At 45.4% G+C, this 22,482-nt stretch overlaps 1 protein-coding gene across 1 annotated transcript in view; it reads left to right on the plus strand.

Annotated features, from left to right (window-relative positions):
- ACLY (ATP citrate lyase) overlaps positions 1 to 22,135 on the plus strand; it is a 43,145-nt gene extending 21,010 nt beyond the window's left edge. Inside the window, exons 8-29 of the mRNA XM_065422793.1 lie at positions 1,742 to 1,860; positions 3,025 to 3,161; positions 3,740 to 3,801; positions 4,433 to 4,550; positions 4,936 to 5,090; positions 6,441 to 6,531; positions 7,902 to 7,931; positions 9,786 to 9,927; positions 11,945 to 12,113; positions 12,776 to 12,880; positions 13,181 to 13,377; positions 13,569 to 13,650; positions 14,090 to 14,200; positions 14,864 to 14,991; positions 15,232 to 15,325; positions 16,071 to 16,225; positions 17,722 to 17,872; positions 18,927 to 19,070; positions 19,550 to 19,663; positions 20,414 to 20,496; positions 20,782 to 20,858; positions 21,254 to 22,135. Coding sequence (XP_065278865.1) covers positions 1,742 to 1,860; positions 3,025 to 3,161; positions 3,740 to 3,801; positions 4,433 to 4,550; positions 4,936 to 5,090; positions 6,441 to 6,531; positions 7,902 to 7,931; positions 9,786 to 9,927; positions 11,945 to 12,113; positions 12,776 to 12,880; positions 13,181 to 13,377; positions 13,569 to 13,650; positions 14,090 to 14,200; positions 14,864 to 14,991; positions 15,232 to 15,325; positions 16,071 to 16,225; positions 17,722 to 17,872; positions 18,927 to 19,070; positions 19,550 to 19,663; positions 20,414 to 20,496; positions 20,782 to 20,858; positions 21,254 to 21,348 — 2,559 coding nt within the window. The 3' untranslated portion in view covers positions 21,349 to 22,135. The remainder of the gene's footprint in view (positions 1 to 1,741; positions 1,861 to 3,024; positions 3,162 to 3,739; positions 3,802 to 4,432; positions 4,551 to 4,935; positions 5,091 to 6,440; positions 6,532 to 7,901; positions 7,932 to 9,785; positions 9,928 to 11,944; positions 12,114 to 12,775; positions 12,881 to 13,180; positions 13,378 to 13,568; positions 13,651 to 14,089; positions 14,201 to 14,863; positions 14,992 to 15,231; positions 15,326 to 16,070; positions 16,226 to 17,721; positions 17,873 to 18,926; positions 19,071 to 19,549; positions 19,664 to 20,413; positions 20,497 to 20,781; positions 20,859 to 21,253) is intronic.
- The last annotated feature ends 347 nt before the right edge of the window (positions 22,136 to 22,482 follow it).

The raw sequence follows: 22,482 nt of genomic DNA on the forward strand, positions 1-22,482 counted from the left end.
TATTCCATCTGAAACCAGTTGCTGGCCTGCAAAGTCAAGAACAAGAAAAAATTGGGTAGGATTTTTAAAGTACCTTAAGAATATAATTTTCATTGGAAGTCAACAGAACTTGTGCTCCGAAGTTACTTAGGCACTTCTGAAAATCCCACCCCATATATAGAGGCTTCCAGCAGCATCCGAGATTGCTGGGTGTGGTGCACACTCACTAATTATGCAAAAACTTCTTTCAGATGCTTGGCCTGGCACTTCTGGAAGACTTGTCTGTTGTTCAGACCATTCATTTTAATAATCCTAACGATGTTTAAATTGGGAAAGGTTTTTTGTAATATGGCCAAGAAATCCATTTAGATATTTCCCCTGCCATGTAGCTTGCTGGGTGCCAACACTTAATTCAATTTGCTCTTTAATGGATTCGTTTAATTTCAGCCTGTCTGAATCATCCCCCTGAAAGTCACTCTGAAGGTTATTCCGTCTCTATGCTCATTGAGAATGTTAATGAACTCCCATTACAGTGCTTAGCGTGCCTGCCTGTTGTGATGGTAAAAGAACACAATGGTGAGCCAAATGATGGCTCTTCTCAGTGATTAGATCTCTGGCTGCAGCTTAGTTAGAAAGTTTATAACCAAGGGTGTTTTGGTAACACCCTTCCCCTACTTTACAGCATCAAAGGTCAGCAGAGAGATTTTTGAATACAGTGGAGTTCCACGTAAAGGACTGTTTGGGCAAACTTTCTTGCAATTGAGGCATGTGGGGACATGGAACCTGGGAGCTTTCAAAATGGAGCATGGGCAGCAAAGTAAAATTCCCATCGTGAAGTGACAGAACAAATAAAGGCCTTGGCTACACTTCAGAATTCACAGCGCTGCCGCGTGAGTGTAGTCGCGCCGCCAGCGCTGCAAGAGCTCTCTCGCAGCGCTGCAAGTACTCCACCTCTCCAAGGGGAATAGCTTGCAGCGCTGCGAGCAAGCGTGCAGCGCTGCAGGCGCTGATTACACTGGCGCTTTACAGCGCTGCACTCGCTGCGCTGGGGGGGGGGGCGTTTTCACCCCCCCGAGCGCAGCAAGTTGCAGCGCTGTACAGTGCCAGTGTAGCCAAGGCCACAGACAGAAATTTAAATCGCAGTGCAGCCTAGTCACATTATAACTGGCTCTGCATGACTCCCAAAGGCTCTTTACCTACACATGGCCGGTCTTAACTCCTACTTGGTAAGGAGGAACATGCTGTCCAGTAACAAGATGACAGTGGAGATGGTTGGGGTTGACAGTTTTCACAGGCAGGAATTTTAATTTGTTTCACATTGGTCAGTGGTGAGATCTATTACCCTCTGATGTTGTCCCTCCAAGGGAAGTGGGGTAAGCCCCATCTGCAGGGACATTTTAAAACTGGACTGGACAAAGCCCAGGAGAACAGCCCTACTCTGAGGGATGGGGTTAGATGAGACTGAGAAGCTCTCTTCCACTTCTGATTTCTAGGCTTCTGGATAGAAATACAAATGGATGGGTGTTGTCAAAGTAGGTTATTAACTGTAGCCTGGTGTCCAACAACAAGAATTAAAAGGCACTAGGACATATGTGGTGGGCCTGACTTCCCAAAGTTCTGAGCACCCACAATTTCAGTTTAAGTCAAGGTGAGCTGCAGGGGCTCAGCACCTCTGGAAATCAGGCCCAGTCTCCCTAACCCAGCTTGTTCCACAAGGAGAGTGCAGTCACCTTCCAAAACGTTTGAGCTTGTTTGTCTGCAGGAAGCCTATATCGCTGATCTGGACGCAAAGAGCGGAGCCAGCTTGAAACTGACTCTTCTCAACCCCAAGGGGAGGATCTGGACCATGGTGGCTGGAGGAGGGGCATCTGTGGTCTACAGGTACCAAGCACATGTTTCTATAGGGGACAGAGGACTCTAACCCCAGAGAGCTCCCAGTGGAAAATAATTGATGCAGCTTTTGGAAAAGGGAGTTTTCCTAGTGCAGCAGCTCCCAAGCCATGTGTGCTTGGGAGTAGGGGTGGCTAAAAAAACAAGAATTCTGTTACATGAAAAATGTTGGTTTTTACAACCAAAGCCTGTCTCATTTTTTCACAAAAAAGTTTGAGAGACCGCAGAGTAGCCAATAGCCCTGTAGTTAGGGCCTGAGTGAGATAAGGGAATTAAAGCTGGGTCTCCCAAATCACAAGTGAGTGCCTAACCCCGTGCTATTGGCTATTCTGGGGCAGGTCTCCCTTCCTTCCTTCCTTCCTTCCGTTTCAGCCTGGACCTGAGAAACCGTCCTGACAAAAACTTAGTTGAAACTGATGCATTTAATTGACACCGAAACTTTTTGTGGAATTAACATTTTCCAGTGGAAACAAGTTTTCTGAAAAAACCCTGACTAGCTGTATTTGGGTCCTGTTTAGAGCCAGGACCAGCTGCCATGAGGCACCCCCTTTCAGGGTGCAATATGTTTGTGTCCTTGTTACAGTACTGAATACAGTTTAATTCTGGGAGGTGGGTAAACCTATGAAGCGGGCTTTAAGCAGTGCTCTCAGGAGAGGAATCCAAACCCAACTTAAAGGACTCCCCCCGGGCACCTCCCCCCGGCCTTCTTCAAAACCTCTCTTCCCATCTCCAGCTTGAAGAATGCAGTCTTGGCTGAGGAGCCTCCAGCACCTCCCAGACTCTGCTAGGGCTTTTCTGACCTCCGCCTGGTTGTGAAGTAGATTTTCTCTGTGTTTTGGAAGGGAAGAAGTTAGTTGAATGTTATGTTTAAAGCAGTGACTCCCTCGTGGTGGTCATGGGTTTATTTTGTTTTGTCTTCTGTCCCCCAGCCTCGTATCTCAAAGGCCTTCCCCTCACCTCTGGGAAATGTATTTGGGATTAATCATAGTAAGCTTCATGTGGAAAGCATCTTTGTTTTCAGGAAATACTCTGGCCACTCGAACTCCTTCTGACCACCTCCTCCACCTGAGTGCTTGTGAAGTTTTATTAGGGCTTGTGAAGTGCCTGTGAAGAATATTTAGCATTTCCAATTGAATTTTTGTGCCTTCCTTACAGTGACACCATTTGTGACCTGGGGGGTGTAAATGAACTGGCAAACTATGGGGAATACTCTGGAGCCCCTAGTGAGCAGCAGACCTACGACTATGCGAAGACCATTCTCTCCCTCATGACTCGGGAGAAGCACCCAGAGGGTAAGAGAGGGCATCTGGGATTTGGACTCCAGAGATTGCAGTCAGATCTGTTACAGGAACTCTTCCAGAGCAGTCTAAGGAGATCAGCTATCCAGTTGTAGCAGCAAAAACAAAGGAACAGATTTGAGCTGCTATCATGTTTGGATGTCTGAACAGCTTCCTGAGCTGTGGCATAGCCTCCCAAAGCAAGCAGTAGAAGCTCCATTACGTGGAATGTTCAAAACATTAGACAATGTCTTATTGTGGCCGGTTAGGATGGATGATTGGCACCTAATGGGTCTCCTCCCATGAAAGTTAGAGATGACAAAAGCCAGTATCTTTGGAATGGTAAATGACACAAGTGTGGACCATCTGGCTCTTATCAGAAGACTTTTTGCTTTGCTATTGCAGGCACAAATCCCACTTCTTATCAGACATCTCCCAGAGTCTGGCTAGCCATTCTGTCCAGGGCTGTGGCTAGCATCCAGAACTGAGAGACCCTTTGACTGTCTCTGCCGCCTCCTAAGCAGCTTAACGCTTACGAGTGTGTCGTGCCAGTGTTCTAACAGCTGTTCGTTATTCTCCTCTTTTTCCCTAAGGCAAAATCCTGATAATTGGAGGCAGCATTGCTAACTTCACCAACGTGGCAGCCACCTTTAAGGTAGCCTATGATTCTGAAACACAAGGAAATGTATCCTGTTGGGTATCCTCAACACACAATCCATACTCCCAGCTGGTCTCCTTTTTGGCAGTCTCAGCAGAGAGGCTACGGGCTGAGTGAATTTCCCTCTGCTCCATGCACACTGTCTATCTGGGCCGGGGTTGGAATATGTGTTGGGGAGGGAGGCTGCATGATGTGATTCTTGCATTGCTTATGCAGTGCTATTTCCAAGAGTGTTTAAGTCACTCGGCAGAGTGAAGGAAAGGCGGCACTGCTGCACAGAGGACTCGGGTGTGATGCCTCGTCTCTCACTCCCTGGGCTGGCGGGGGTTCAGGATTAATGCTCTGCACCATAGCGCGTTAGACCCTAGTTCAATCCCCAGTCTCATGCCCCGGCATAGACAGGATTGACAGGGCACTGCAGAAACAAGCCACTTGGGAAGGTGTTCAAGAGTGCCCCCTTCTGGCCAGTTATGGAGAGTGTCTGATGGACTCTGATCCAATACAACCATGAACGTGGTTTTCAAAGAGTATAAAGCAGGAGGAGGTGTTCTGAATTCCAAGAGGGATGTGGAAGGCGGGAGAGAGAGGACCTCTCTCCACTAACAGACACCCATATGTTCTGTTTTAGGGTATTGTGAGAGCCATTAAGGATTACCAGGGCCGTTTGCAAGAGCATGGCGTGAGGATCTTTGTACGGAGAGGAGGCCCTAACTACCAGGAAGGGTTGCGTGTCATGGGTGAAGTGGGTAAGGAAACTCAACCAACCACTTAAGCTTCATTTAAGACGCGATATATCGATCCCCAAACGCGCTCACCGTCGACTCCAGAACTCCACCAGAGCGAGCGGCGGTAGCGCAGTCAATGAGGGAGCCACGGCCATCGATCCCGCGCCGTCTGGACCCCAGGTAATTCGATCCAAGATACTTTGACTTCAGCTACGCTATTCGCGTAGCTGAAGTTGCGTATCTTGGATCGATCACCCCCCCCCCCCCCCCAGTGTAGACCAGCCCTTTGTTGTCATTTTTCTTATTTCTGTTGCTCTTTCTTCAAACCTTGACACTTGGCCTCATTGGAAAATCACTTGGGTCTTGTCCTCAAGCCTGATTGGGTTTTGTGTTTGCTTGTGTGCAGGAAAAACCACCGGGATCCCGATCCATGTCTTTGGGACAGAGACCCACATGACAGCCATTGTAGGCATGGCACTCGGCCAGCGACCTATCCCTAATCAGCCTCCTGCGGCAGCCCACACTGCCAACTTCCTCCTCAATGCCAGTGGTAGCTCTTCTGTGAGTTTTCCAGCCACGGGGATCTGCTTTGTTTTGCTCTGTGTGAAGAAATAGCTGTAAACCTTTTTTAGAAAATAGTGAGAAGAATAATGACAGCAGGGTTCTAATCCCCCAGAGTCCAATGGACGCTTCTTGCAGGGGACTTTCCTCTGTGGACTGGTCAGGCTTAATGCAATAAGACTTTCAGGGCTGGCTGTCCCCTTGCTGTTGCTCTCCTAGGCCATATCCATGCTGTGCTTGAAACGCTTTTGGCTACAACTTATTGTAATCTGTACAGCATGATCTGTCCAACACCAAAAGTAAATCTCTTCCCAGGGAAATCCTGGCAGCAGCAATCATGATTAAATTCATGTTCAGCTAACCCATATCTCATTCCTTTAAGCACAGGGGGTTGGTTCTCTCTTAATAGAAGAAATGTGTTGGTTACAACTTCTTCTCTCAGACTGAGGTGCTTTTTTGTCTTTCAGCCCTGAGAACATTGCCAGGGAAGCTTAATACACAGTAAAAATACTCTGCAATGCTCAGTAAACTGGAGTAGGCTGTCTCGCTGTAGATCCATGCTCTGACTTTCATTTATTTTATGGTTTAAATCCAATATTAAAAGAATTACAGTTATCTATGTGAAAAGTGACATTATGTGCAATATGAACCTTTTTGCCTGCTGTAATGTAGGGTATGATCCAAAGCCCGCTTGAAGTCAATGGAAAGACTCCCAGTGACTTCACTAGGCTTTAGATGAGGCTCCTACAATACAAACTGGCCCCATTTCACATCTAGTGTCACTTCCTTGACCCCCCCCCCCCTTTTTTTTTTTGTTTGCAAGCCTCTAATACAATCCAATAAAAACAACTACTTAAAAATGTGGCATTACCTCTTGGGAAACAGTCTAATCCAGACTCCCAGATGTGTGGGGGGTTTACAGCCCATGGAGTCCTGGCATTACACTGCATTAGGTGTAAGAAAAGCCACGATTTGAACAAGGTTTGTGCCTGTTTCCGCCCATCTGGCCAATCTTGCAGTGAATCCTCCTAATACCAAACTCACTTCTGCAGCAAATCAGCAATGTCTCAAACCCAGGAATGTGATTTTCAGCACCAAATACAGTCTCCAGTGGGTCTTCTTGCATCTGGGGTGAATCCATCACTTAGAAACATAGCCCCTTATTACCCTCCGGGGGGGGGCGGGGGAGCGGGCATCTGAAACATTTGTCTCCAAAATTAATTTTCTTCCATTTTCTTTGGAGGATACACACTGCCAAAGTCAGTTGCTAGCCCTCAAGAAGAAGTTCATCAGGAAGCCCCATTCTGCTGTGTCATCTTTTGCTGACCCTGCTCCTGGGTTCTCTTTCAGACACCAGCACCAAGCAGAACTGCCTCTTTTTCTGAGTGCAAACCTGATGGGATTGCTCCAGCCAAGAAAGCGAAGCCCACGACACCTCCTGGTAAGCCCGGGGTTCTGATGGATCGTTAACAGCACTGCTTTCTTGCACCCCCCCGCCCCTTCTCTGGCTGCCAGTTGTTGCAGGAGTGAGTCCCAGTGCCTACCCTTCCCCTCCACCACTTTCCAGCCTGGCATAGGGGGGACAGTCTTCACTACCCATATTTGTGGATAATGAGCAAGAATCTTGCTGTAACTTGGATGTAGCTGTTTTTTAATAGTTGTCACTTGGAGTCCCACTAGATTATAAAAGATGAGTCAGGGTTGTCTTTGACTCAGGATGTGTCCTCCAGGGGAAAAAGCTAAACTTGAGAAATCCAGCTTTCTCAGCTCGTTACACGGGTGTAGCCAAGAGGTAGAATATTCTCCAGGTTGGTTGGGGTTGGGTTTTGTTTTTGTGTGGGTTTTTTTTTTTTTTTTTTTTTTCCTGTTTTTGGATGTGCTCCAATAGTAGGCTGTTGGAGGCCACATAAGTACCTAGAAAAACATTCCCTGCATGTGGATCTTCCTGGACTAATGCCATTTCGGTGTTTGTTGAAAACCTTGCTAGTGCAATGGAGGTCATGGCCTACTTCTTGAATAATGAAAACCCATGATATCAGATTCATGATTTCTTAGTTCAGATAGCTGGGAACTCTCTCTGGCTTGACACTATAGTTTTGGATGTACTTGTTAGAAACTTCTGCAGAGAAGGAAGCTGATGGCAGAATTGGGGGTAGGAAGAGGTGTTTGTGGAAGACAGTCGGATTCTTGGTTTTCTTCCTCGAATTTGAAGGCGATGCTGACCTTATGTATGTGCAGAAAAATGAATGATTTTGGTGAGACTAAGTCCTGTTCCTAGTAGGCCAGATCACAAGAGCCAGGATTGCTATCATAGTTAGTACTAGCTGGAAATTCTGTGGACAGTCTTAGCAAAGAGGTTGACAATTTAAATGGATTGTGGAGACTGTAACGTGTCTTATAATGCCAAGGACTGCGCTGCTTGAGCCTGAAATATATCCACATTGGGCTGAGCAAAGATTCTTGGGTGGTGAAATTACAAGTTTGATATCCAGTTATCTGGAAGGCAGATGTTTTGACTTCAGTTCTTTGGAGCTGCTCGATTGCGTTGGTATAATGTCTTATAGTATTGGGGCAACCTAGCCATTTTGTGTTAATATGCTTATTTTCCTCTGTATTTTTAAAACACTCCATCTATTGTGGCCTCTTGCTTTTCAGAGTTTGCTGTTCATGAAAAAACTCTGTAGGGCAGGGAGGGCACAATCTAACCAACTCACCAGGCACCCTGATGGGCTGTCAGGGCTGACAACAGCCAGAGTTCTTTGTTCCATCAGTTGTGTCATATTGTTGCATTGGTGATTCTCTCTTTAACAGATTCAGCCCCAGCTTCAAGACCTGTGCAAGGTAGGACACGTGTGACTAGCTGAATGTGTCTCGCCTTGCTGACAACTGACTTTTTTTTTTTCTTCCTCCCCCTCCCTTGCCCCACGCTCCCATTTTCTCTCTCCAAAAGTTTGCAGTGTTGTCTGGTCCCGCACCTCTTCCCCTCCCCTCCCTCATGCAGCCTATGTAGCACAGCACCATTCTGACTTTTCAGCTGTTTTTGAAATGCAGATCTGACACTCATTTGTTCCAGGGACAGTTGTCTTATGGGGTAGGAGGCGGAATGGGGACAAATTTCAGGCCAAAAGAAGAGAGCTCATTAGGGGGAAGATTTGAATGAATGATCAGTTGCCTGGTTTAACTCAGGCACACTGCAAAAGGTTTGATTTTCTTAAAAACCCAGATATTATTAGGAAGATTTTGATGTTTATTTTACTGAGAATCAGGTACTAGTGTTTTTTAAAAACACATTTTATTTGTATGCTTAAATGGGTGCATAGTAATGCAAATACCATCTGTCTGTGTTTGTGATTCATGCAAAGCACAGAGGAAAGTCTTTGGATCAACCCCAAGTTGTGGTGGCTTCACATTTAAGCAGGGGCTTAGTTCCTACTGAAGTCATGGGACTTGAGCATGCTCCTAAGCCCTTTGCTGAATGAGGATGGACTGCCGGGTCAGGGCCTAACTGAAGTTTGAAATGATTGCCCTAATATGGCACAGAAGCAAGGCACCGAGGCCTAGCTCCACTGTCTCATGGCAGTGACATCAAAGACTGCGGAGTTCTAATTCTGGCTCTGTTGCTGACTCACTGTGTGGCCTCAACTAAGTCACATTAGCTCTCTGGGCCTCTGTCCCTGTTTTATAAATGGGGGTAATGACACCTCCTGGAGTATCCTGGAGAAGTATAAAGACACAAATGCTAAGGATTTTTTTATTTGATGTTTTCGGACTAGAATTGTTTCGAGATGTGAGCTAAGAGCAACCAGTCTGAATTAGCAGTCCATATGCTCACGGGGATGGAAAAATTGTGAATTTAACAAAAGGAGCAGGGTGGTATCTTATAATGCAGGAAAATAGCATTAAGGATTCTGCAAAGCCAGAAAGAACCTATCTGATTTTCAGCTCCAGGCTGTCAGGCGCTGCAGCTGAGGAAGAATCTTTAGACTTTTAGTTTGGAGTTAGTTGAGGAACACAAAATGTCACTTTTAGCAATCCGTGTAAATGCACTTTAAGCAAAGAGTCCATCCTCACTAGCTACAGAGCTGCCTTTTCAAGGAGTTTGGTCTCAGAAGCCAGGTTCTGTGTTACCTTTACATTCCTGGGGCAGTCAGTCACCTGTTGGATTCTGATCTCCAAACAGAACTGAAAACCTAGGCTGAGTTTTGTGAAGCTCCTTTGCTTTCTTTGTTCCTTGTTTCCTGCTTTTTCTCCCCATTTCCTGCTCTCCCACTTTGAAAACTCGATCGATGGGAAGTCAAGCCCCTGTGGTCCTCCTAGGTCACAGTCCACATGCAAAATATGGGCGTCCGAATGATGCATTTGAGCTCTCTCCAGCTCCATAGAATAAATCTATCAATCCGGTTTGGGGGGAATGGTTGGTATATTGGGGGGGATGGGAGAAGGAAGCCGTTTTCCCTCCCCTCCTCCCCCATTTGTGAAACTGAAGTGTGGCTATTCTATTGAAAACTCTTGGAACGGCTGCTTCAGCTGCCGTTCCACCTTTCTCTTGGATGAGGTGTCTGCTACTTCCTGCGATGCAGCCAGTGGGTTTGGAGTGGGGGAAGTCACTGAATGTGGAAACGTCTCAGCAGCCGTGTGTATGAAGTGCTGCATTACAGATTTATATGTGGGGGGGGGTGTTTTTTCTTCGTATAGGTAAAGCCACGACCCTGTTCAGCTGTCACACCAAAGCTATCGTTTGGGGGATGCAGACGCGAGCTGTGCAGGGCATGCTGGACTTTGATTATATCTGCTCCAGGGATGAGCCGTCGGTCACTGCCATGGTTTATCCATTCACGTAAGTGTCCTGTATCCACCATGTAGTTTTCCTGACTTCCCTTATCTCCCTTCTCAGATCTGTCCACTGGCTTTCTCCCCTTCAAGCTCCCTTTTATTCCTCAAGTCTCTGCCCACCTCCATCCCAACCTATATCTATGATAATACATTCTCCTACACTCCGACCTGCCACCCGAGCTGTTCTCCCGACTGCTCCCTTTGTCTCCCTTGCCACTCCTGACTATACGCCGTCTCTGTGAAATGGCTTGGAACAACCCCAGGGTTCATGTTTGCCAGGTCCCATCTCTCTTTCAAAGAATTCCCAAAAGTATAATGGCCACACAACACTGGAATGTAGGAACTACCACACTATATAAGACTACTGGTCCATCTAGCCTAGGATCCTGTCTTTGAATGTGGCTATTTGCCTCCTTTAAGCTTTCTTTGGGGCAGGGAGAGTGCAGTTCCTTTAGCCTGACATCATGAACACTTAGTGCCTTGTTTATAATTTTTCTTTTTTAATCCCTTGACTTTAGTGTTGAATCCAGCATCCACAATTTGTTTAAAATTTCCTGGGTCCTTCAGCCTGCTTCACCAGTCAAACTGAAAGTGCCAGATATTGCCTTGTTCATTCTGCATCTTGAATAGCTTAAACTCTGTGGACCAGAGACTCTCCCAGCTATATTTGTACACTACCTAGCACAATGGAGTCCCAATCCTCATTGGGACTTTTGGATGTAATCATGATATTTAATCCTGCAGAGCTTGTTTAATCTCTTTGTCAATTGCGCTACATCTGCCTGGCTCCCTGTGGGATGTGCCTTTTCTGGTGCATGGTGCCGACATGCTGCCTAAGCTGCCGAGTTGTCCTACTGAATTGCATCTAGGAGGGGCTTTCTCCCTGAGGGAGGGAGTGAGATGTGAAGGAAACTCTTCACTGAACAGGGTGGGTGGCAAGGAGGAGAATGAGAGAGTGGCTGTTGATCTGTTTGTCTGAGAAATCTAGACAGTAGCTCCCTTAAGGGTTGTTACTTGTTTGCTGCTGGAGGTTTTTTTTTGTTTGTTTTTTGTTTTTGTTTTTCTTCTATGAATCTGAGATATGAGGATTAAGTATCACTGTCCTTCAGTGAATTACTCCTCCGCCCCAGTCAATCAAAGACTCCACAGTGTTAGTTTTAGACTTTGATCATGAGGATTACATCTCTGGAATCCCTTCTGGGTGAGAAGCACTTTACACACTCTCTAAATGCAGGCAGAGCTTCACTTTCTGCTGAAATGCAGCCACTTGGAACTTGGCAGCTGTTACGAGGAAGCAGCAACATGGCAGCAAAGTTTAAGACCAGAAATGAAGACGTATCCTGTACCTAACTGAATCTGCAGGGGGAATTTAGGTTGGCAAAATGTAATGGCTAGAGGTAGAATTTGGCTAGGATGCTCAGGATCTTTAACACCCAAGCATGATCAGAACCACTCAGTTCAGCAATCTGATTCTAGCTGCACAATCTCTCTTGACTGCAGAGAATGACATCTATGAATGAAGCTTTTACTGGGGTGCATCTCCTTGATGTGTCTGGGTAAAATCCCCCTTTCATGAAATGGAAATTCAGCTGACCCTCACTCTGCCCCTGTGTTTCTCAGGCATGAGGATGTCGGTGCCATGTGCTCTTTTATCATTTCTAAATGTGTCTTATTGATTGTTTCTTCACCTTGCTTTGTCTATCCAGCTTCTGGCAGAATTGAGATCCTGTTTGCTAACTTCACTGTGGAGCTGATCATCCTTGCTAGGTGATCCTGCTTTCCTTTACCCTCTCCATCCCATCAATCCAGCTTTCTCCATATGCTTCTCTGTTTTATACACTGCACACCTGCCTGCTAGTGGCTCTTACTACCTTTACCTCTCTCCTGAGATCTGAAAAGCCAACCGGACGGTGTCTGGAAACTGTGTTTTGCTGACACATTCCTGTGTCTGCAGTGCTGTGTAGCCATGTCTCTTTGCAGCAGTGTGAATGATCAGGTCTGTCTCATCTTGGTGTTCATAGTGGCGATCACAAGCAGAAATTCTATTGGGGCCACAAGGAAATCCTGATCCCTGTCTTCAAGAACATGTCTGATGCCATGAGGAAGCACCCAGAGGTAGATGTGCTGATCAACTTTGCATCTCTACGGTCTGCTTATGACAGTACTATCGAGACCATGAACTTTCCACAGGTAAGTGAGGAATCGGCAGCGGTCCAAGCAGTAGAGGATGCTCAGGCTAATAATACCAGGGAGACAATATTCTAGAACCACAGTGTTGGCAGAGTGTTGTGGGGTCCATGAAGAACACAGCTGAGTCTACAAGTGGCCTGTGAGCTGTAGAAGGGGTACCAAGGGTGTAGAACAACTTGTTGTCTAGTGCTGTATTGCAAAGCTATGTCTTAATGGATTTTTGAGGCTTGTGGAATAGGGAGTCAGCTCCCATCTGCCTGGTGAGGAGGACTAGATTGGACTGGACTCCCCCTTCAGGACACAATAGCACTACTTCTTCTTCTTCTTCTTCTCTTTTTTTTTTTTTTTTTTTTTAATTGAAGAGTGGCGGGGATAGCTCTTGAACAATGCTACTGGTGTCGTCTTCACAGCACTATCATCCCAGGCTGTTCCTGGGACTGGGACTCAAAACTGGGCCCTTTCACAAGATCGCACCCAGCGCTAACAACTAGACAGCTAAGCTGTGCCCTCTGAGAGACACTTGATCTTGCCCTGGCCAGTGTTGTGTTTATAGAACGTTCTTACCTTAAATAATTCTGTCTGCTGCCGCCCTAGAATTTGTCAAGCTGTTGACTGCTGGAAGTTACTGAGTGAGTGAGTGTTTTCTCTGTCTTGTGCTGCAGATCCGCACCATTGCCATCATTGCCGAAGGCATTCCAGAGGCACTGACACGCAAACTAATCAAGACTGCTGACAAGCAAGGGGTTACCATAATCGGGCCTGCGACTGTAAGAAATCCGCTATCGTGCTTCCTGCCCCTACACTCCTTCATACTCGTTTTCAGATCAGTTTTCCTTACGGGGGGAAAATTATACATTAGAATCTATTTCAAATTCTTGTTTGTAATGTACTGTAAAGCGCAGAGTCTTTCCCAGTTTGAAGGTCATTATGGAGCAAGCAATTCTATTGCTGCCTTCTGTTTGTGTAAATCCTGGCAGAAGCAGCCTGCTCTACAGACACGTCTCCGTGCTGCTCAGCTTCCATGTGTGTTCTTGAAGGGCCTGACTCTTTCTTCCCTCTTCCTGTAGGTTGGTGGGATCAAACCTGGATGCTTTAAAATAGGCAACACGGGGGGGATGTTGGATAATATCCTGGCATCAAAACTCTACCGGCCTGGCAGTGTAGCCTATGTTTCCCGCTCTGGAGGAATGTCCAATGAGCTCAACAACATAATCTCCAGAACCACAGATGGGGTCTATGAAGGTGTGGCTATTGGCGGAGACAGGTAGGAAACTGTTTCTTCACAGAACATGTCTTCGTTTCTTCCAGTGCCTGACTCAAAAACATCATGGGTCTTTTAGAAGTTGTTGTGGAAATGTTTTTTAAATTAACCTTCCTCTTCTCAGAAACATTCAGTATGAAATTTAAAATAAATAAAAGCTCAACTTCCTTTCACTTCCCCTCTACTCCACCCAGATATCCTGGATCAACTTTCATGGACCATGTATTACGCTATCAGGACACACCGGGAGTGAAAATGATTGTGGTGCTGGGGGAGGTGAGTTAAACCCATCTGCTCCTCTGGCCAAATGTTCTCTGGAAACTTTTTGTTTCTTTATAATAGAAGTTCTTACAGTATTGGTTGAGAGACAGTTGAATCAGCTGTGGGAACGTCCAATAATGATTGCAGATGGGTTCATCTTAGTAACAGTTGTCTCTTCCTGCTAAAAGAGTGAATCTTTGCCTGTTCCTGTTTCACAGAAGTATGAGCATCCAGCCCTGAATAGGCCCACAGAGTCCTTTCCATTTAAAAAAAAACTATTTCTGGAGATTAAGGGAGGCTTGATTTTTTGTTTTACAAGCATGTGGCTCTCTGTGTACGAGATGTGGCAAAAAAGGGGATTCATTTAGAAATACTGCCCTGATTTTAAAAGCTGACTTCTACAGAAGTACGTAAGCTTGAACCCAGTCCAGCTACTGTTTGTTTCTCTTTGCAGATTGGAGGCACAGAAGAGTACAAGATCAGCAGGGGTATTAAAGAGGGCCGCATCACTAAGCCTGTTGTCTGCTGGTGCATTGGTACCTGTGCCACCATGTTCTCTTCAGAGGTAGGGGTGTGTGTGTGGGGGGGGGGAAATATGCACACTTGGGAAGGGGGGGGTCACTTCCTTGCATTGCACCCAGGGAACCCAAACCTTTCCAGACATCTGTCATCATTAGCAGTCTGCATGTATGGATGTAGAAGTTAACAAATCCTAAATGATAGTAGCGTTCTATATTTCTGCAGTACATTTCATCCAGAAAGATCCCAAAGGATTCTGCACACACAGGGATTGCCATGAATGTCCTGAGTTGGAATGTGGCAGCTGTTTAATGGCATATAATGCTGTATATCAGTTTAGGAAAGGGAAATGAGGAAGATGCAGCTTCCCTGTAAAAATTCTGGGGGCAGAGATGTAGAGGAAAATAATGTAATTAGCCACACTGTAATAATATAGCTTCCAGATTAGATAATGCTTTGTGCCTTGCAGCATTAACAAGTGAGGGTCAGGGTCTTTGTGCCAGTGCTTGAAGTAATGAAGCTGAATAGAAAGTTGATATGACCATGTGCATTACCACTTCTTCATCTCCAGTCAACTTGGTTTCCTTCCTAAAGCTTGTGGCATTACTTTAGTCCACTGGTTTCTAATCCAATATCTGACTCTATTTTCTCTCTCTTTATCAGCAATTAGATGACTGGATCTCTTGGTACTTTCTCTCATCATTAATAGGTGCAGTTCGGCCATGCAGGGGCTTGTGCCAACCAGGCTTCTGAAACTGCTGTTGCAAAGAACCAGGCCCTGAAAGAAGCTGGAGTATTTGTTCCCCAGAGTTTTGATGAGCTTGGAGATGTAATTCAGTAAGTGGTATGAACAGGGCACCATGAACATAGTGGTGTTTGCAGGGGATAGGAAACCACTGGGGTACTACCTCTAAACTGGCAGGGGAGATGTGATAACCTTGTTTTGTGAAAACACTTCTATTCATACTAGGTCTTTCAATATATATAATATGAATTTTGGACCAGAACTGCTTGACTTGAGTCCCCTTAGAGAACTGAAAATAGCTGATGTCTGTCTCTTGTTCCCCTTCTGCCTAGGTCTGTGTATGAAGATCTCGTTTCCAAAGGAGTGATCGAACCAGCCCAGGAAGTGCCTCCCCCCACTGTACCAATGGACTATTCTTGGGCAAGGGTAGGTTGTGTATCTTGCCATCCAGTTACTTAAGAGCTGGCTGGGATGTTTGCTGGGATTTCAAATTGTTTGGGAGATTTTAGATGATAAAACTATTATGGGAGGGAAGGTATTGGAAGGTATGTTTCTCATGCCATCTGATGCTGTCCATTGACTTATCAGTGATTCCCAGGTGAAGCAGAAGTACCAAAAGCTTCTGACGTACATTGCTGGAATTATCCATTAGACCTCCCAGACTCTTCTATAATAGGTACTGCATGGTGCCAAGATAGTCATCCCACATTTTGCCACCAATGGCTTTGTCACCTGACAGTCTGGTTACAGATGTTTCACTCGCAACAGCATATATGCTGGGACCAGGAGTCTCATGACTTTAGCGGGGCAACATCATACCAACAAAATGCAGTGTGATGGAGCAATGTCTTGATGCTGGGATAATGCAGAGATCTTAAAGCATGGGCTCCATAATATTACCTGTAGAGCTGGGTATTGGGGGATGTAGCTTCTATACCAGGTAGCAGATGACACCAAAAAATGTAGGCAAGTAACTGTTAGGCTACCCTGCATTGGACTAGAGAAAAGCGATTCCTCGGCTTAATTCAGGTACTGGAGTTGGGTAAAGAGCAATCAATGTCATCATTTGCAGAACAGTTTGGTTTGTGGGGGGAGGGAGAACCGGGGTGAAGGGTGTCCCTTATTTCTAAACTGGATTGGATCAGTCTCATCTTTCTGTTCCATCCTTCAGGAGCTGGGTCTGATCCGGAAACCAGCTTCTTTCATGACCAGCATCTGTGATGAGCGGGGCCAGGAGCTGATCTATGCTGGGATGCCTATCACCGAGGTCTTCAAAGAGGAGATGGGAATTGGTGGGGTCCTGGGCCTGCTCTGGTTTCAGAGGAGGTGAGGCTGCTTTTTGGATGCTCTTGATTCCTTTTGGCTTCAAATTTAGCTTGATTTTAATAGGGATTAGGCACAGATGTAACTCTGGTATTTCCTTATGAACAAGGAGAGACTATTGTACAGGAAATACCCTCCCAATATCTGCTCTCTCTGAGACTATATCAGAGTTTGAAGACCACATACACTTCTTTGACTTTGAGGAGGGGGGGAATTCCAGAAACATGGTGGAGCACTGAGGAAATCCCTCTGCGTTAATTCTGTTACCCCTCTCTTGGCCCTGTTTTATGGCCTCCATCCTTCAGCACAAAAAGACTGGACAGGGCTCTCTGCAGAGCCTATAAAATTTGTTACCAATGTGCAGGGAACCTTCTGAGTGGCAAAGATACTCCCCCTCCTTGCCTGACCTCCAGCTGACAGGGGAGGAGGGACGGAGTGACGATGACACACACGCACACTTCCTGCACAATACTCTCACCTCTAGCCAGTCCAGGTGGCCAAGGAACTAAGAATGGACAAGAACTCAATTTCCCACATAACAATGTTGAGTGAAACCACTAGGCCACCAGGTGAGCCAACTAAATGTGCCTGCTGAATGATCCCAGATTTAAGGGGATTTGGTGTTGCCAGGAATCTGGATGTGAACTGGAAATAATCTGCAGTTAAGATGTGGAAAATACAAGTTTGGGACCAGATTTTCAAAGGTGGGGACAACAGGTGGGCCCACAAAAATGGACAGGTGCCCCGAGACACCTGACTTTGTTCATGTGTCTTTCTGGGTACATTTATTGCAACCTCCTCTGAAAATCATGTCCTTGCTGTGCAGTGCAGGAGATGTCACTTGCAGTAATTCCCTCAAACACCATCCACTAACAGATAGTCTTGATAAAATATTCTTACACAGAATTCCTTTTTCGTTCCAACACACCCAAGACAACCCCAGCTAACACTGAGTGAATGCTAGTATGAGTGGATGTCCAAGGTGGCCTCCATCAGCATGTAAGGTTGGTTTCTGTGACACAGAGGTGTTAAATGCACTTGGCTTTCAGCTGTGGAGACCTGGGTTCAAATCTTGGCTTTTAGCTTAGAGAGCCAATTCTATAATGAAATAGCTATCCATAGGGGGAAAAGAAATTCCATAGTCCGTTTCATTCACTCCCCTTGGGTTTAAATCACTGATCAAATGGCCAGAACGCTGCAGCCATTAGACTATCTGAGAAATATACCACTGTACAAAGCACTGAGTGCACTAAGCAGACGTATAAAACCAGCTTTTTTTTTCTAGCAGTCTCAGATAATTCAGGGAGACTTTCTGGGCTCTGAGACCCAACATTAGGTCTGATCCTGCATCTCCTTTCTAGCTCTCCCCTTGTTTTAGTGTGTGGATGGGAGAGAGCCTTATTATCTGGTATAAAATAGAGATGCATGGTCTGTCCATGTTGATTTCTTCCTATTAGGTAACGTCACCCATCTCTCTCTGCTCCTCCCCCACCCCCCAGGTTACCAAAGTACGCCTGTCACTTCATTGAGATGTGTTTGATGGTAACAGCAGATCACGGACCTGCCGTATCGGGAGCCCACAACACCATTGTCTGTGCAAGAGCTGGGAAAGACCTGGTCTCTAGTCTCACCTCAGGCCTTCTCACTATTGTAAGCATTTAACATCTGAGACATTGTCTTTCTCCTTACTATACAATCTGATTTTTACTTACGCTCCGTAGCAGTAGTGACCTGGCAGCAAGTCAGAACTTGGCATGACTCCTGTGCCATAGACAAGGCTGAGCCCCGCTTACTGTCTCGTCAGTTGTCCTCCCCTGATTACTCTGTCATTGATTAAAACATTGGCTTTATGTTGAATCCAATACTAATGAGGAGTAGCTGGGGAAATACATTAATGAAACTGGATCAAGTTAAGAGCTACTGGAAAATATCTGTGTGAACTGGACCCTTTCATCTCTAGATCACTGGTTTAAATCCAACCCCAGAAGGGTAGTGACCAAAAAGTGACCGCTGTTTGACGTTCCTTTATGTGAAATGGGTTTGGGTCTAGGTTTGTTTTGTATTTTTTGTCTACATCACAAAAAATACCATCACTATTAGCACTAACTGGCCCCTTTTTATTGGGAGTCTCAGGCTATGTCTACACTACTGTGGTAAGTTGACGTAAGTTAGGCAACTCCAGCTATGTGAATAACGTAGTTGGAGTCGACATAGCTTAGGTTGACTTACTGCGGTGTCTACACCGTGCTGGGTCACCGGGAGACACTCTCCCGTCGACTTACCTTACTCCTCTCGTTCCTGGCGGAGTACCGGGGTCAACCGGAGAACGCTGTGCCATTGATTTAGCGGGTCTTCACTAGACCCACTAAATTGACCCTGGGTGCATCTATCGCTGGAGTGTTGATCCCACGGTAGTGTAGACATAACCTCAGAAGTGACCAAGAATTAAATGGGCCTTTTAATCTTATTTGCCTTTTTGTCCCTAGAGGTAGTAGGTCACCTCTCTAGTTGTTGTTTACAGTTGTTCAATGAATCCCAGCTCGCTCTTTATCTCGGACTCCTGCATAGTCTAATCCTGTTTTCACAATGTCCCTGTTGTGGGGATGGGGGGTGCTGTGGGAGAAGGGATCTGGTTCATGCACCTATTGTAACATGCTACTGTAGAAATCTTTGCTGGAGTTCAACTTATGTATGTTGGGCACAGGGAGACCGATTTGGTGGTGCGCTGGATGCCGCAGCTAAGATGTTCAGTAAGGCCTTTGACAGTGGTATTATCCCTATGGAGTTCGTCAACAAGATGAAGAAAGAAGGGAAACTGATCATGGGCATTGGACACAGGGTCAAATCGGTAAGTAACTTACCTTGTTTTAGTAGGGCTTTCTTCAATGGGAGAGGAAAATGAATAGAAGAAAAAGCAAGTGGAGGAAGGATGGCAACGTTTAGAAGTGGTTTCTGGACTAATCCTTAAAATAAATCACTGACACACGTATGTTAAGTGGTCTTTGGATACTCGGGTGATATGTCAGCAGTAGAGAGAGCAGTTCAGCATTGTTTAAACAGTTACTTTTATGACAGCCCTTAACATTTTTCATCTCTTACGGTTCAGTATTTGGTCTTCTCCATTCACAGGCCTTACAAACTTAAAACTAAATTTCTAAATTGAGTACATTTCATTAAAAAAAAAAAAAAGCCCTATAAGGACAAAATTTAATTACCTTGGCTTCAAACAAAGGGTTTATTTGAGTTGATAGGTACAGTAAGATGTGCACTCTTACATGCGTGTCTGGCTGTTACTGCAAATAATATAATGTGTTCTTAAACATGCAGATAAATAACCCAGATATGAGAGTTCAAATTCTCAAGGACTACGTGAAGCAGCATTTTCCTGCTACCCCACTACTGGACTATGCACTTGAAGTAGAAAAAATTACAACTTCCAAGGTAAAACACCCCCACTGCATTTTTGTTCTCTATTACCTTGAAGAAAAAAATCTTTTGGGGTCATTGCTGGAGTTTTGTTTCTGTGTTTTAACTGGAGAGGGAGTAATGCATTGGTGCTAATAAAAACCAGAGACACACAGCACCAGCTTGGAGACTGGCACAGCTACAGGATATGCTGTGGCTGAAGTGAGCCTTATACACCAGGAGAGGCCAAACTGCCAGCCAATGATAGCCCACAGCATGCTACAGAGTAGCCTGTGACTGCGTGCCGCATTTAATAAGGAGGTGTAGTCTGCAGAGATGCTGGGTCCCGGCAGAAGTCCACCTTGAACTGGGTAGAGCCGCATGCAGATGATGAGGGGGGAGTCCCCATCATTCAGATTGCCAGACTAGACCTCTGCGTTACAAAGTTCGGGTGTCCCTTATTGCATGCAGCCTCTAAAGCAGGGGTTCTCAAACTGGGGGTTGGGACCCCTCAGGGGGTCACAAGGTTATTGCATGGGGGGGTCACAAGCTGTCAGCCTCCACCCCAAATCCCGCTTTGCCTCCAGCATTTATAAGGGTGTTAAATATATAAAAAAGTGTTTTTAATTTATAAGGGAGGGTCACACTCAGAGGCGTGCGATGTGAAAGGGGTCACCAGTACAGAACTTTGAGAACCAATGCTCTAAAGCATCCTAAGGCCCTTTGTGATGAAAGTTGCCGGATGAGTGCGAGTTACTAGCAGTTAACATTTTTCACTTTCTTCAGAAACCAAATCTTATCCTGAATGTGGATGGCTTTATTGGAGTCGCCTTTGTTGATGTGCTCAGGAACTGTGGCTCCTTCACCCGGTAAACACTGACGTATCTTCTCTAGCTGCTGTATGAAGTTGGGGGGAGAGGGTACAATCCTGATGCCATTAATGTGATGCGAGTTTCCCCACTGCCATCCAATGGGGCCAGGAGTTCATCTGACATTTGCAAGGCACGGCACCCTGCAGAAGCCTGGTCTCTCTGCGAGGGGAAGATTTCCAGGAGAACTAGGCCTTGAATTTGCATTGGGGGTGGTTTAGAGCTGCTCTGGGAGCCATTGTACCAAGCACCCTGTTCCCAAGAATTGTTTGGCTTTTATTGCAGGGAAGAAGCAGATGAATATATTGACATTGGAGCCCTCAATGGCATCTTCGTGCTTGGCAGAAGTATGGGGTTCATTGGTAAGTTTCACATGCACCCAAAAGCCCTATTATTGTGATATTCCCCATCATCACCACCAAAAGACAGCTCATACAAACCCCTTCATTCTTCACACCAGTCCTGACTGCATGTGGTGCATCAGCCACACTCCCAGCCCAGGAGAATCTGCTGGGATGCTCTCAGTGCTGGGTTGTTAAAGCTCCTGGATGGGTAACTTTTGAACAATAGTTAGGATTCTCACCCACCCCCCTGGAGCTTGTAGTTATGCCTTAAAATAGGAGTAACTGGATCTCATGCTTCAGGATATAATGATCATTTGTGGGGCCAGGAAGGGACCTAACAAGTTTCAAGGCAAGGTCAGTCTGGGAGGAATGGAAACTTGGATTGCTGCATGTAAAAATCACTTTCATTTTAGGACACTACCTGGATCAGAAGAGGCTGAAACAAGGTCTGTACCGTCACCCGTGGGATGACATCTCCTATGTTCTACCAGAGCACATGACCATGTGATAGCCAGTAGCATTGCTTCAAAACAGAGAAGCAAGTCGCCTGCATGGAAGACCGTTACATATGGGACTTAAATGTAAAGGCCATAGGTTTATAGAAATCAAGAACTACTGTGCAAAGCAGCTGTTCTATAAGCATAGAAACTGATGCAAATAAAACCAAAAGTGTGAGATTCCCTATGCTACCTGCTGTATTTCATGCTTGGAAGCAGTTGAACTTTGTCTCTTCTCCCCAGCCTCTTTTAATTTTTCTACTCGTTTTATTTTGTGTGTGTTCTGACAAGATTTTAAGATGGGAGGGGGGGTTGTTTTTTGCTCATGGACACAGCTGCTTTTGACTTGAAGAACTAGACATGTTAGCTTGAAAATAAGTTGTAACCTTCCTGACAAAAGGAGGAACCAAAACCTGAAGAATATTGTTACCCATCAGCTATGGGTTGGGGTTCTCTCGTAGGTTGTTTTTCAGCTTTGTTTGCTCTGTGTTTACCTCTACCGCCCAATAATATCCTATGTAGTGGGACCACTGCTGATATAGCCAATGCCATTCAAACTCTGGTGTAGTAATTTAAAATGTAAAGTTGTAACATATACTCTTGGTAAAACTGTGAAACTACCTGTATTGCATTTTCTATATTTACACGGCCACCACATTACTTACAGGAATCGCTGGCCCCCTACATTATCTGAATATGCAAGATGCATATTCAGTGGGCCATTAATTATAGTTGCTATAATAATCCTACTTGTCTCTATATTATTGTAACCTAACTTAAATAAACAATAGATTAATCATTTTTAGCTGGATTTTGTATTTTTTCAGTGCTGGCACCTTGAGATTTGTTTGTACTGAATCTTACTTTACACAGGGAAATAGAATACTTTAAAACACTGGGTAACCTGCTTTCTGCAGATCTATAATGTCTACTCTCTTTCTTCGGGTTTTCCTTCTGAAGATCAGGCCCTCAGTGTCTCCAAGTGGGCACCCCAAATCAATAGCCACTTCTGAAAGTTTAGGCCTTAATGTGTAGCAAATGGTCAAAATCATAGCAGTTTTTTGTCATGTGTATGAGATAAGCTACTGTGGCGATGGGGACAATATATAAGTACCTGGATAAACTTGGCAGAAATGGGCACGGTC

Source organism: Emys orbicularis, chromosome 25, assembly GCF_028017835.1.
Source record: "Emys orbicularis isolate rEmyOrb1 chromosome 25, rEmyOrb1.hap1, whole genome shotgun sequence".
Lineage (NCBI taxonomy): Eukaryota > Metazoa > Chordata > Testudines > Emydidae > Emys > Emys orbicularis.